This window comes from Nymphalis io, chromosome 22 (genome assembly GCF_905147045.1).
Source record: "Nymphalis io chromosome 22, ilAglIoxx1.1, whole genome shotgun sequence".
Classification (NCBI taxonomy): Eukaryota; Metazoa; Arthropoda; class Insecta; order Lepidoptera; family Nymphalidae; genus Nymphalis; species Nymphalis io.
The window spans coordinates 3073150-3086714 of NC_065909.1; the positions used below are offsets into that span (position 1 = coordinate 3073150).

A 13565-nucleotide genomic window follows, 5' to 3' on the forward strand; every position below is an offset into this window, starting at 1 on the left:
GTTTTAGATGAAGGCTTACAATATATATCGAATTATTACTGTGATAATGTTTAGGGGTTTGATTAGCTAATGCCGATCCTACATTTGAAAAAAAGTCGTTAAAGCATTCACAGATACCTCTTACGTCCGTTACACATTTGTCCAATATTTGAAGTTTGTTTGGAGCTACGATTTCCTTATGTTTGTTATTGGTGAGACTTTTTATTAAATTCTGCATTTTTTTAGGTTTGTTCTTGTAATTATTAAAGGCACGAAGATAGAAATTACTTTTTGTTTCTTGTATTTTTAGAGTAAATTCAATTCAATTTTTTATAAAAAGTTCTTTACATTTTTCATCATGAGGATTATTTTTGTAACAAGTTCATAAAATGTTCCGTTGATTAATTTTATTTACAATTTTTTTATTTATCCATTTTTGTCTAGGTGGGTTCAATATTTTAGTTTTGGTTATTTTACTTTTTAATACTCGTAGTAATTTTTTTTCCAATATTCGATACTCACAGTTTTTTATGTCACTTTGTTTACTTTCCATTATTTTGTACATCTCGCTGTAGTTAACTGCATCATATTTAATAGAAGGTGTAGAGATAGTTCTTCTTCATTTCCAGATATATATGTTTGTGATCCGACATCGGTGTATTTATTATGGCAAAGTGGAATTTGTTTTCTTTTAAATTGGAACATACGTGATCAATAATGGTATTGGTAGTGGCTGTTTCTCTAGTACAGTAATCTAGATTAATGTTACTCAAAATATTATATCCATTTTCTTGTAAGATTTCTTTCTAGGACATAGTCAAGTTATCTGAGCTTAAAAGGTTATAGTTGAAGTCTCCAAAAACGATTCTTCTCTACCTGTGATGCAGCTGGTAACTATAAGGGTCGAGAAAGTTTTTAGCATTTTTCAATGTTGGTTTTCTGTATATAACTCCGATATCCAGAGAATAATTCTTAAGATGTAATACCCAGAGGTAATAATTGTCATCCAAGCATTTTTCATCGATTAAATAATGATTTAGGTTCTTCTGTATAAAAAGAGAAACTCCACCACCTCGTGCATTACACCGGTGATTGAAATAGTCTACATAACCAGTTATTTGGAGTATTTTAGCTTCATAGTTTGATTTAATCCACGTTTCCGTCACAAGAATTACATCCGGAGGATTTTTAAATGACTGACCTACACATTTTAGTTCATCTAATTTGGTTGACTTAACAAGGCTCCCAGCATTTGTATAAAGAAATCTAATAGATTTTTTGCTACTTAGGATATTTTCATAAGAATCAGTAATCTGGTAGGAGATAATATTATGTAAAGGTGAAATATATTTATTGTTTTGATTAGTTTCTAATTTTCTTAGTTTTTTGGTGTAGATTCAGTGATTTTAGGAACTCCTTTTATATATTTTATAATAAGATGCTTATTGCGTTTGTCGTGTTCGTATTTAAGTTTTTTTTGTAAGTCTTTTAAATGCTTTTGCTGTAAAGGTGTCTGATCATAATATATTTTTAAATCAGTTAGACTTTTCTTCTTGCGTAATAAGGTTGATGTTGTTTCTTTTGTTTTAAATATTATTTTAATAGGACGGTTATATTTAGGCTCATATTTTCCAACCCGAAAGATTCTTTCAGGTTTTGGACACTCTGTAACAATTCTTTTTAAGGCTTTGCTTACTTCTGTCTTATCTTTCTCTATTCTTTCATATTTATTGGTTGCAACTTGTTCCGGAATTCCAACAAGTATTGTATTTTTACTTCTTAATTCTCGTACATCAATTTCTGTTATTACATTTTCACTGATATTAAAAGAATCTTTTTCTAAAGATGCATCAGTTTTTTCAACCAAAGATCGAAGGTTTTCTATTTTACTCTCTAGAGTTATATTTTTATTTCTTAAATACGTTAGGTCATTTTTAATCATATCTTGTTCTAATGTAAGAGTCTCAATAACTCAATAGTCGACTTTATATCACTTAGTTGTGTTTCAATTACAGTAATATCATCCGTGATTTTTTCGATGAAGTTTTTTTGACTGTTACTTATTAATGTTAATGTTGACATAATATTAGACATTTGCTGCCGTATTTCACTCAATTCATTCCTTATATGGTCATCCTGTTCATAATGCTTCCGTTTGCTGTTGTTTTAGTTGCGCCCGAAAATTCTTCTTTCGAATTAACTTTTGTAAGGTTTGGTTGGGAGTCACTCCGTACTACGCTTGTGGCACTTCCAGTCGGAGATCTTGCTACACTCATGTTGTTCTGTGTAACTTACGTATAACGTTGTGCGTAGAGGACGAAAAATTATGAGCTCGTCTCGTTTCGCCGAGGTGGTGACCCCTCACCTAATCATATTTTTAACACTAATCATTCTGAAAATACATACAATTATGATACATTTATTTATTTATTTATTTGTAAAAGCATACTTACAACATAAATATATTTATATACGTATTGACAAATGAACTTATAAAAAATATAGTATATCTAACATGCATGACAATTACAAGTATAGATTCAATTTCCAGATTAAATATAATCGAAACCAAATTAAAAGTAACAAAAAAATAAATTATAAATTAATGTCATTGTTATAATAAGATGACATTAAGCCAAAATGGCATGGAGATGGATAGTGGTTAGAACGCGTGAATCTTAACCGATAATTGTGGGTTAACTAGCACTACTAAATTTTCATGTGCTTAATTTTTGTTTATAATTCATCTTGTGCTTGAAGGTGAAGGAAAACATCGTGAGGAAACATGCATCTGTCTAATTTTATTGAAATTTTGCCACATGTGTATTCTACCAATCCGCATTGGAGCAGCATGGTGCAATAAGCTCCAAAGCTTCTCCTCAAAAAGGAAAGAGGCCTTGGCCCAGCAATAGGACATTAACAGGCTGTTACTTACTTACTTTTTAATAATAAAAAATCATTTGGCAATATCATGACTGAAAATATTAAAAGATTTCGCTATACAAACACTGTACACTTATTAAGTATTCTATGTCGTTATTACATTCTAACCAGATCCGATCGTCGCTCCTGCAAAGCAGTCCGCGGCCGTCTCGCTGTACTATATACTAAACGTAGTTCCGTGTGGTCCATGAGCAGTCACACCCACAGCCTCCGGTACCACGACAAGGATGATAACGAGATCAGCGATGTTGATGTTGCTGTCAGGTTTGATTCGTTAACATTTATTTTAATAATATTAAATGCTGTTCATCTTGCTGTGACTGATGTAAATACTTCAATTAGTCTTTGTTGGTAGATGCTACTCTGGTGGTAGAGCCTTGTGCAAGCTCGTCTGGGTAGGTACCACCCACTCATTAGATATTCTACCGCAAAACAGCAGTACTTGGTATTGTTGTGTTCCGGTTTAAAGGGTGAGTGAGCCAGTGTAATTACAGGCACAAGGGACGTAACATCTTAGTTCCCAAGGTTGTTGGCACATTGGTGATGTAAGCGCTGGTTAACATTTCTTACAATGCCAATGTCTATGGGCGTTGGTGACCATTTACCATCAGGTGTCCCTTATGCTCGTCCGCCTTCCTATTCTATAAAAAAAATCTATGTACTATTCACGTATTAATCGCCACTGAGTTAATTGACATAGACCTTGCTCACGCCTCACACGCAGCCTTGAGGCGAACTTTCAACACTATCTATGAAAGATATCTAGATGAGATCATAGGACAATTTTTAGTATTCTTTATAGTTTCGACATATTCCTAATAGAGGGTTAATTGTTTTGTGGAAATTACGTATGTAACATTTTAAAACTGTTATAGAGGCAGTTCTTTGGTATATAGGAGTAGTTCAAAAAAAAATCATAATTGTTGGTTTGCTCTATCTCTTTATGTTATAAAATTTCATTATAATAAGTATTTTTATGTAACTCTCAACGAAAACCGAAGTTGTATTTCAGGAGTGGGAAAATGTACGTAGCATCAAGTCAAACGGGGAAGCTGCTCGAGGTGAACCTGCATGACAAAGGATCACCAGTCAGTGTTATCACCAACGTTGGGATTCCTACCAAGGTATGTTTTTCACCTGCTGAGTACATCGTTGTTCTCTATCAATAAAGCCGCGAATTCTGAATTCCTGAGTCCGAATCCCGGTCAAGCTAATAAAAACAATGTTTTTTTTAAATAATTCTCACTAGCAGCTTAGATTCTGGAAGCTGGCAGTGTTTATACTCCTGTGCCTCGGAGAGCACGTAAAGCCGTTGGTTCTGCGCTTGAACTTGTTCGAATGTTACAGGTGTCGGTGGAGTGGGTGACAGGTAACGTGTACTTCAGCGACGGTTTCGGCCACGTGCGTACGTGTCACTTCCGGCGCCGGCGGTGCGCGCGCTTACTGCGACTGCCGTCGACGGCGCAGGTGAGGAAGATGCATATACATTAGAATTTACAGCTGCTCACAGTTACGATTCAAGAATTTTATAATTCATATTGTCTTCGACGTATGAAAACCTTCCACGTGTATACCCGCCAACTCGTATTGGAGCAGCTTTTTGGAAAAAACTCGTAACCAAATCCTCAAGAGGAGACCTTAGCCCAGCAGTGGAGCTTTTACAGAATTACTATATACTACTACGCAGTTAAGCTATATAGAATAAGTCATGATTATATTGACTAGGTAATGAAAATTATCACTAATCCATCAGGTAACCTCCCTGGTGGTGGACCCCGCGAACTATAAAATGTTCTTCTGCGTCAGCGAGGGATCAGAAGCCATCGTACGATCAGCCTCCCTCTCAGGTCGAAACATATCAGACTTGACGTCAGTGACCAGCTGTTCTGGTCTCGCCGCTGATTCCTTCTCTAAGGTTCTCTATATCGCAAGTGATCCCTCAAGTATCATGCAAGTGGATTATGATGGCAAAGTAATGTAAGTACTTGAAAAGATCTAGGATTCATATTATTAACTATACTTATATACTAATATTATTAAGAGGTAAAGTTTGTGACGTTGTAGGGGGTAATATCTGGATCTACTTAACCGATTTTGAAAATTCTTTTACCAATAGAAATCCACATTATTTGCGAGTGTCATAGGCTATATATTAACCCGAAATATGAAAATACTTTTTCGTGGTAGTACGATTTGCAAAGTAAGTCGGAGAAATAATGGTCGAACGAAAACATTTCTTACGAACGCTGCCTTAACTGTAAGAGATATATGATTGAGTTCTAGAAAAAAGTTGTAGAGCTTGATAATGCCGACAAAAAAATTCAGCGACATTATAACTCTAACTTTTATATTTAAGTCACAAAAAGTAGTTTTTTATATTAAAAAAATAAGTTAAATCGTTATGTCATGTTTATTGGTCATATAATAAACAATTATGAATTCTTATCAAAATAAGTAAACTTATCGTCTCAAGTGCTTAAAACAAGAGGCTTTTTCCCTTTTATTGCATGTAATTTGGACCAATGATTAAAGAATCAAAACGACATAGGTATGGAACCGCGACTGTGTCGTTATCTATTTCGTGATATTTCCATTAGGTGGTTTTTTTCATATAAAACACGTCAACCTATTTAAAAATAAATTCCTTTATTACCATGGAAATTTTATTTAGATAAAATTCGTTTTAACAGTTTGTATATTGGTTGTATAGTTTAAGCGATAATTTAAAATATCAAATACGCGAGACAATTTTATTAATGTTCGGCCAATCGATCACGAATAAAAATGTTTACCGCCCAACGAAGTGGGCACGGGTCAGCAAGTTATTAAATATTGTGCTTTCACTTCGCTTCGTATTTTGCTTCATAATTATGGGCCCTATAATATTTAACGTCGAACGTTCGTTAATAATCATAACGGTTTTATTGTTATTATTGGTCTTTAGTCTTTGTATATACGCCTATATATTATTCAAGTATTGATTATCACTGAGATAACTGACACCTTTCTCACACGCAGGCTTGAGGCGGATTGTCAATACTCGATGGCTTATGAAAGATATCGATATAAGATATATAACAATTTTTAGTACTTTTTATGGTTTTGACATATTCCTTAACAATAACAAGAACATGCAATTTTTGCTTGATCTTTAGGTAACCTATCGCCAAGTGAAGTTTATTTCAACTATTACTTCTTAAAATGTACCATTGTAACTTAAAGATCTAAATGTGTTATCAATTGAGTTACTATTTTCTAAATCTAGTCAATTATCGTTTACAGGATGACGATTTTCTCAAATAATCCAACCATTCAATCTCCTCACAATCTCGCGCTGTTCGAAGACCACCTGTACCTTCTCAGTGGCACCCATCTCATCCGCTGCCTGCTGTTCAGCACCAAGACTTGCAGCCCATACAGTCACTTGCCCAACGGCACTGCATTCGTGATCCAGCACGAGAGCGTCCAGAGGGATGACGTCTACGACGATTGCGATACGATCACTTGTTCCAATATTTGCGTGATGGAGTTCACGGGTCCACAGTGCGTGTGCCATGACGGGACTTGGACTAGTGATGGGACCTGTCCGCAAGTCGAGGATAATGAGGTGGGTTAAGATCTACCGTAAGAACAAAAGTACATGAGAAAAGATCATATTACTGATTAAATGTGCATACTTTAAACCATGGGTGACGCATTTATCGATCGAACACGAAGTGCCTCAACGGCCCATGGGGTGATGGGGAACCGAAGCGCTAGCAAAAGCATTTCTAAGCAGACATACAGTTAACAAACTGCGCCAAAATAAATGTGATAAGCGAATGACTGATGAAATGTGTAAACTATATTTAATACATTGAATTGTCATTGTTAAAAATCGCAGTTAGCTGTGCTTTTAATATTTTGTACATAATATTATTTAAAATGGTACTTTTATGCATGTGTTTAGCTGGCGCAGTTCGAAGGTGCAGTGGTTCGAACGAACTCGACCCGCACGTTGCCCATGGTGGTGGTGACGTTGGTAGCGATGCTGTTCGCTCTTTACGTGTGTCTGTTCGTACGTCGGCTCACGAAGAAGAAGAAGGCAGAGAACTATATGCAGTAAGTTGATACGAAAATAGATATCGTATGAATAAAATATCTAATACTCTCAGTCGACTAATACTTTGTCCTATGTCCTTGTACGATCTATAAAAACAATTTATACTAAATAATTACCGTACCGTACCGTAACAGCCTGTGAATGTCCCACTGCTGGGCTAAAGGCCTCCTCTCCTCTTTTTGAGGAGAAGGTTTTGGAGCTTATTCCACCACGCTGCTCCAATGCGGGTTGGTAGAATTTACATGTGGCAGAATTTCAGTGAAATTAGACACATGCAGGTTTCCTTACGATGTTTTCCTTCACCGTAAAGCACGAGATGAATTATAATCACAAATTAAGCACATGAAAATTCAGTGGTGCTTGCCCGGGTTTGAACCCACGATCATTGGTTAAGATTCAAGCGTTCTTACCACAGGGCCATCTCGGCTTCACTAAATAATTATAAATGCGAAAAAGAACTTTGTTTTTTATAAGTATGTTATATAACTACCTATATATCCGATATGGCCCAGTGGTAAGAACGCGTGAATCTTAACCGATTATCGTGGGTTCAAACCCGGGAAAACACCATTGAATTTTCATGTGCTTAATTTGTGATTATAATTCATCTCGTGCTATACGGTGTAGGAAAACATCGTGAGGAAACCTGCATGTGTTTAATTTCACTGAAATTCTGCCACATGTGTATTCCACCAAACCGCATTGGAGCAGGGAGCAGATCCTCAAAAAGGGAGAGGAGGCCTTAGCCCAGCAGTGGAACATTCACAGTTACTGTTATATAACTACCACATACCTATACGTATATTGATTACCACGGTTGAGCAGCAGTAGTAGTATCATGATGAAATTTTGTATACACATTGTCATTGGGGTACAGAAAAGAACATAGGAATCCACCACCTGCCATGCGGTCCCCTAACAAGCGGGCGAAGATGCAGTCGAAAGTAAAGACTCAAAAAATGGGTTTTTACCGCTTATTTCTATGTATATAGTCTACTTGATGAGTTGCTGACCGTTTTCGGTCAGGGCAGTAATTTTAATTCTAGAAATGCTGTGCTGGAAATATTTTAGTGCGTGCAAATGTGTGCGCAAACAATATGCACTCTCATGATGTGACACGATGCGAAGCTTTCGTTTAAATGTTTTTATTTTATTATCTGTGAATTCTTATTGCAGAGTGCGGTACCATAACACGCCAGACGGAATCACACAACTGTCTAACCCCATCATAGATATGCCGGAAGCAGGTTATATTATCAAGTGAGTTGATTTTTATTGTTATTAATAATAAAAATTAGCTTAAAAAATAAAATGGGAAAACTAAAAAAGACTACGCTTTTAATATATACACAGTACATACGTATAGTAGATCGTCAATATTAATTCATCGGTCCGGCAAAAGATCTACCTCGAAGCTTTTCAGAAGAAACTTGGTGAAATTACTCCGATTTGATTTCAAGCCAGAGCAAACGCCATTAATTATTTCATGGTGCTTATCTTTTTGTTAATTAATTCACAAATATAGATAGATAGTGAGGCAAAATCTGAAAGCGTTGACTGCAATTCTACCACAATACACCAATGGTGGAGGAAAGAGCTCCACATCCATTTCTTAAAAGGAAAGGAATCCACCAAGTTACACGTTGTTTATTTATTTTTTTAATTAAATCTTATATTACATATATGAGATAAGGCAGTACGATCCAGTAACACATTTTTAATATTTTTTTAGATTATAATAATTTCATTTTTTCAGCGGCATGGGCCACGAATTTGTAAATCCACTACAATTCGTAAGAAACATGTGGCAAGAGTCCTTCTATAAGAAATCTAAGCCAATTGTAAGTTTATTGCTCTTACATATGGTTATTGACTTGAAATTTAATTTAATGCTTATTATTTTTAGATTTAGTAGCTGTATTCTATTAGAACATATGTTTTTTTTTAAATATAAATTAGATAAGCGGGCGGGGAAATCAACCACCTGAACTTAAGTTGTCACCACCACCCATAGACATAATTAACCGTGCCTTACATCGCGAATGCGACACTAGCTTTTGTAATTATTATAAGCTTCCCATTATCCCTTATGCTTGCAGTTACACTTCACCCTTCAAACTAGACCATAACAGTACTTGGTATTGTTATTTAGCGGTAGAATATAGATGAGTGGTTGGTGTCTACCCAGACGGGCTTGCACTAAGCACTACTACCAAGTATCAAAAAAATGCAACTAATGTTTCTGTAGTGTCATATTTAAATATAAGCTAGGTTCCAATAAAAATTTACAGTAGCTAGTGGCAAGCTTGTACGGATGGAGGGGATGAATTTATGAGCTCGGATTCCCATTTTTACTTAATATAGTATAGAACCAATGAAACCGACCTTAAAAAAAATCAGGAGTACGTCATTTATTGTATAGTAAGTAGATTTCAGTGTACATATCATTTTCTAAATGTTTTTTTTTTCAGGGCACATCAGGTTTGTCGTTTGATACACACCAAGATCTCTCCGATACCGAGTCTGATATAGATGTGAGAGAAAACAGAAGAATGATTAAAAATTAAATAATTTTATTAATTATATTCTGCTGGTCAGAATTGTATAAATATGTTAAATATAATGACATTCCAACAAATGGACCATCCGCGATCTAGAGTCAGAAGTAACAGAGAAAAAAAATTCGAAAAGAGATACAATCTTTTTCAATTGGTTCAATCTCACTAAGTACTGATGACTTAGGATGTTGCCATACCAATCGATTGATCTTCGCTCGATACGATTCATCGACGCCGGTAGTGTGGTAGCTTTGGCTGATCAACGGATACTGCTCGATAAAAAATTGGATTCAACTTCGATAAATCAACGTATGCTCTTCCATCAGTATTGCCTAAAATGTATCGATGTTTTTGTATATAAGTAGAAACGGTCGATCGACATCAACTATCCCATTATACCATCAATCGACATACAGTCGATTAGTGTTGTAACAAATCGTCGATCGGGGTTGACTCTCAATTCTAACGCCGATGGATTGGTCTGGTAACACCCTTATGAATTAAATTTTAATCATCTGTATAATATGATTTAACCAAGTAAACATTTTTCGTCAATCTTGTAATGTCCATTTGTTGGTAGGTCAGCGGTTATATTATATATAATTAAGTGATTACTAGTTGGTATTACAACTAACTGTTATAAAGAGTTAATTATGTAAGAGCATAATTAATACTCTTTTGTTAATTAATATTGTAATTGTTTATATTAAAATAAATAATAATTAATGTTTTGTTATTTATACATTTCTTAATTAAATACCCTTCCAGACAGATAAGACAAACATACATAGTACCTCGATTATCCGAACCAATTGGGACTAAAGACTAGTTCGGATAATCAAAATGTGGGTTTTTGGGACAAGATCATAAACAACACATTTTTACATAAAACAGCACATACATTCATTAAAAATTGACATATATATTAACGTTGATATGTTTTTTTTTTTAATATTTACAAAATGGTCAAGCCCGTTTGCCGTTTGAGAAGTTGCGTGCGTTGGGCAACATTCTTCATGTCTCGAAATATTCGAGACCAGCTTCAAAAGCACAACGTCAACGGTCGGATAAACTGAGTCATAGTTCGGGTAAACGACGTACTATTGTATTTGTAATATAAAACTAAATATTTTTATAATAATATATATAAATTAACTATAGTGGTTGGGAAGCATAGAATAGAAAAGATTCATGATTTCAAATTCATTTCATATATATTATGTGTATATAATACATTTCCTATTTGGCTGCAAAGCAGTAAAATTATGTAAATTAATCTTATTTATTTGTTGTAATTTATGTCTTTAGTATACTAATATTCACTTTCTTAGTATTGTCATATAATTAATAAAGAATCGTGTAAATAATTGCAGTATGCTGTGATATATTAAATAATAATAAAAGCCTATATACAAAAATAGGTTGTTTTTGTTTGCAATCAATAAATTGTTGTATCCTTTATTTGATACATTTGAAACTATATATCATTTTCGTTGGAGTTATAACGTTTGGTTTAACAATCAACACACTGGGGGTATGAGTTTATATAATTGCTTACAATTAAATTTAAAAGGCATTCAATCCCATATTAAGAAATTTATGCAAACAAAGGAAAATACAACAAATAAAACAAGAATGTAGGATGAATTTATTTATTATCTAGTACATAAAAGTTAAGTATTGAAGAACACAAAGAAAAGTAAATTACTTCCATAATTTCTTGATAGACATGTTTTTCTCAGAATCCTTTTGCATTACCTTGGCTACTGCCATTTCAAAGTCTTCTTGGGTGACGTGGACTCTACGTTCCCGGAGAGCATACATGCCCGCTTCTGTACATACTCCCTTCACCTCCGCACCAGATGCCCCTGGCATCAGCTCTGCTATTTTACGTAGGTTAATACCTCTTGTAAGATTCATTTTACGAGAGTGAATTTTCAGAATGTCCAAACGAGCTTCTTCATTTGGTGGGGGGAATTCAATCTTTCTGTCGATACGACCAGGTCTCAATAGTGCCGGGTCAAGAATATCAATACGATTGGTAGCCATGATGACTTTGATGTTCTTTGTCGCTTCAAACCCATCCAACTGATTTAGAAGCTCCAACATGGTCCTCTGTACTTCCGAGTCACCTCCACTTCCAGACTCAATACGAGAGGAACCGATAGAATCAATTTCATCCATGAAAATGATAGATGGAGCATGTTCTCTAGCCATAACAAAGAGTTCTCTGACCATTCGACTTCCTTCACCGATGAATTTCTGCACAAGCTCTGAACCTGAGACTCGGATGAAGGTACACTCAGTGTGGTGGGCCACGGCACGCGCTAACAACGTCTTACCAGTACCCGGTGGACCATACAGTAGCACTCCCTTGGGCTGTGCAATACCCAATGCATCAAACAACTCAGGATGCTTTACTGGTAGTTCTATCACCTCTTTGATCTCTTTAATTTGCTTATCCAAGCCTCCTACCATTTCATAAGTTGAATCTGGAACTTTTTCGACCATCATAAGAGATACTAAAGGATCGACTTTGTTTGGCAATATTTTATGAAGAGTGTAGCTTTCATTTCGCAGTGCGACACGGCAGTTCGCAGTTACATCATTGATATCAACGTTTTTGTCTAAATCTACTACGAACTTGCCTTCAGGATGTACTTTTACCAATACTTTCTTTTTATCCATAGGTTTGACGACTTCTCCGACATAGGAGCCTTGCTCTTGCAGGAGTTGCAGTTCTTCACGTAACATGCGAACTTTAGCGTTTAGCTCATTTCGCTGGGCTTGCAGACGTCGAAGATTTTGAGACTTTTCGGCTACGATTAACTGTAGTTCTTCGATTTTTGTTGTGTAGTACGGCCGAAATCCTTCGCCTTTCACGGAGTCCACCTCCATTTTAGTAAGCGTCATGGTGATATTTTTCTGTTACATGAATTAAATCAAGAAATATATTTCAGTTGTTTGAAACGGCAATCAGTTTATTAGACAACGCAGATGAATGAATTTCAAGTAAGATGACAATGACAGCTATATTTTCCAAGTCACTGTGTGAGCACAGAGTATATAAGCCAATTTTGTAAGTGTGGCATACTAAAGAACAACAAGCAAAAAAATATATCGAAAGTTTTATTTGAATATAATAAATAAAGAGAAAAAGAAAAAAAATGTTTTTTTTAATCTTCTAATTAATTTTCATACAAATGTAAGGCACATATCTAAATCCAGTCAATATACAGTACAAACCGCAATCCGCAATAAAGTAAAGTAGTAAAGATTAAGATTAAGAATGTTTGGAGTCGAAAAATAAAGAAAACCTCATGATGAAATTCAATTTATATTCTACCCTTGTTAAAAAGTATGTTGGTTATAAACACAATAATTGTAAATAGCTATTTTTATCCAGCGAGTGTCGCTTTACTTTGTATTATTTAATGATATCATTAAATATGCATGGGTTTATCTCATGTCGCACGCTATCTAGAACATTGAATTATATAGTGATTAGTTACTAACAAAATGACCTTATACATTAGTTGTAATCAGTGGCGTAGCTATCGTAGGGCCAGATGGTGCAGTGCACCAGGGCCCCGGAGCTTAGGGGACCCTCTAACCTCAGCTTTGAAAAGAGCGTAAAAGAAATAAAAATTATTGATCTCATCAGTATAATAAATATTCTGTATTGTCATGTGCGTTGTCGTTTATTTATTCCCATTTTCTTCTATTAAGCACATAGAGATTCTACCCCTCATATAGGCGACGTATGGATTTATCTTACTAAAGATAAGTTGAACTCACTGTTTCCTATTCTTGTTCCAATCTATAATTTAGAAGGCCAATATAAGTTCAAACTTCACGGAAAGAGGCGATGAGGGCCTGATTCTTTCCTTATGCACCGGGGCCCTTGTCCACCTAGCTACGCCACTGGTTGTACTATTTTAGACTTTAGTACTTACCGGTCTAATATTAACTTTTGTATTGCT

The 13565-nt window shown here is 35.2% G+C and overlaps 2 protein-coding genes across 2 annotated transcripts in view; one reads left to right on the forward strand and one right to left on the reverse strand.

The window, feature by feature from the left end:
* Positions 1-10536, forward strand: part of LOC126777021 (putative vitellogenin receptor) — a 36771-nt gene extending 26235 nt beyond the window's left edge. Inside the window, exons 28-36 of the mRNA XM_050499843.1 lie at positions 3034-3186; positions 3935-4046; positions 4270-4389; positions 4676-4899; positions 6205-6529; positions 6872-7023; positions 8201-8284; positions 8781-8865; positions 9496-10536. Of these exons, the coding sequence (XP_050355800.1) occupies positions 3034-3186; positions 3935-4046; positions 4270-4389; positions 4676-4899; positions 6205-6529; positions 6872-7023; positions 8201-8284; positions 8781-8865; positions 9496-9591 (1351 nt within the window). The 3' untranslated portion in view covers positions 9592-10536. The remainder of the gene's footprint in view (positions 1-3033; positions 3187-3934; positions 4047-4269; positions 4390-4675; positions 4900-6204; positions 6530-6871; positions 7024-8200; positions 8285-8780; positions 8866-9495) is intronic.
* A 684-nt stretch (positions 10537-11220) lies between these two features.
* On the reverse strand, positions 11221-12612 carry LOC126777082 (26S proteasome regulatory subunit 8). Its single transcript, XM_050499963.1, has one exon. It carries the CDS (start codon positions 12493-12495, stop codon positions 11287-11289), a length of 1209 nt encoding a protein of 402 aa, XP_050355920.1. The 5' UTR covers positions 12496-12612; the 3' UTR covers positions 11221-11286.
* Positions 12613-13565: the final 953 nt, after the last annotated feature.

Excerpts from the sequence above, each read along its gene's own strand:
- LOC126777082 (XM_050499963.1), bottom strand. The coding sequence starts at position 12,495 with ATGACGCTTACTAAAATGGAGGTGGACTCCGTGAAAGGCGAAGGATTT.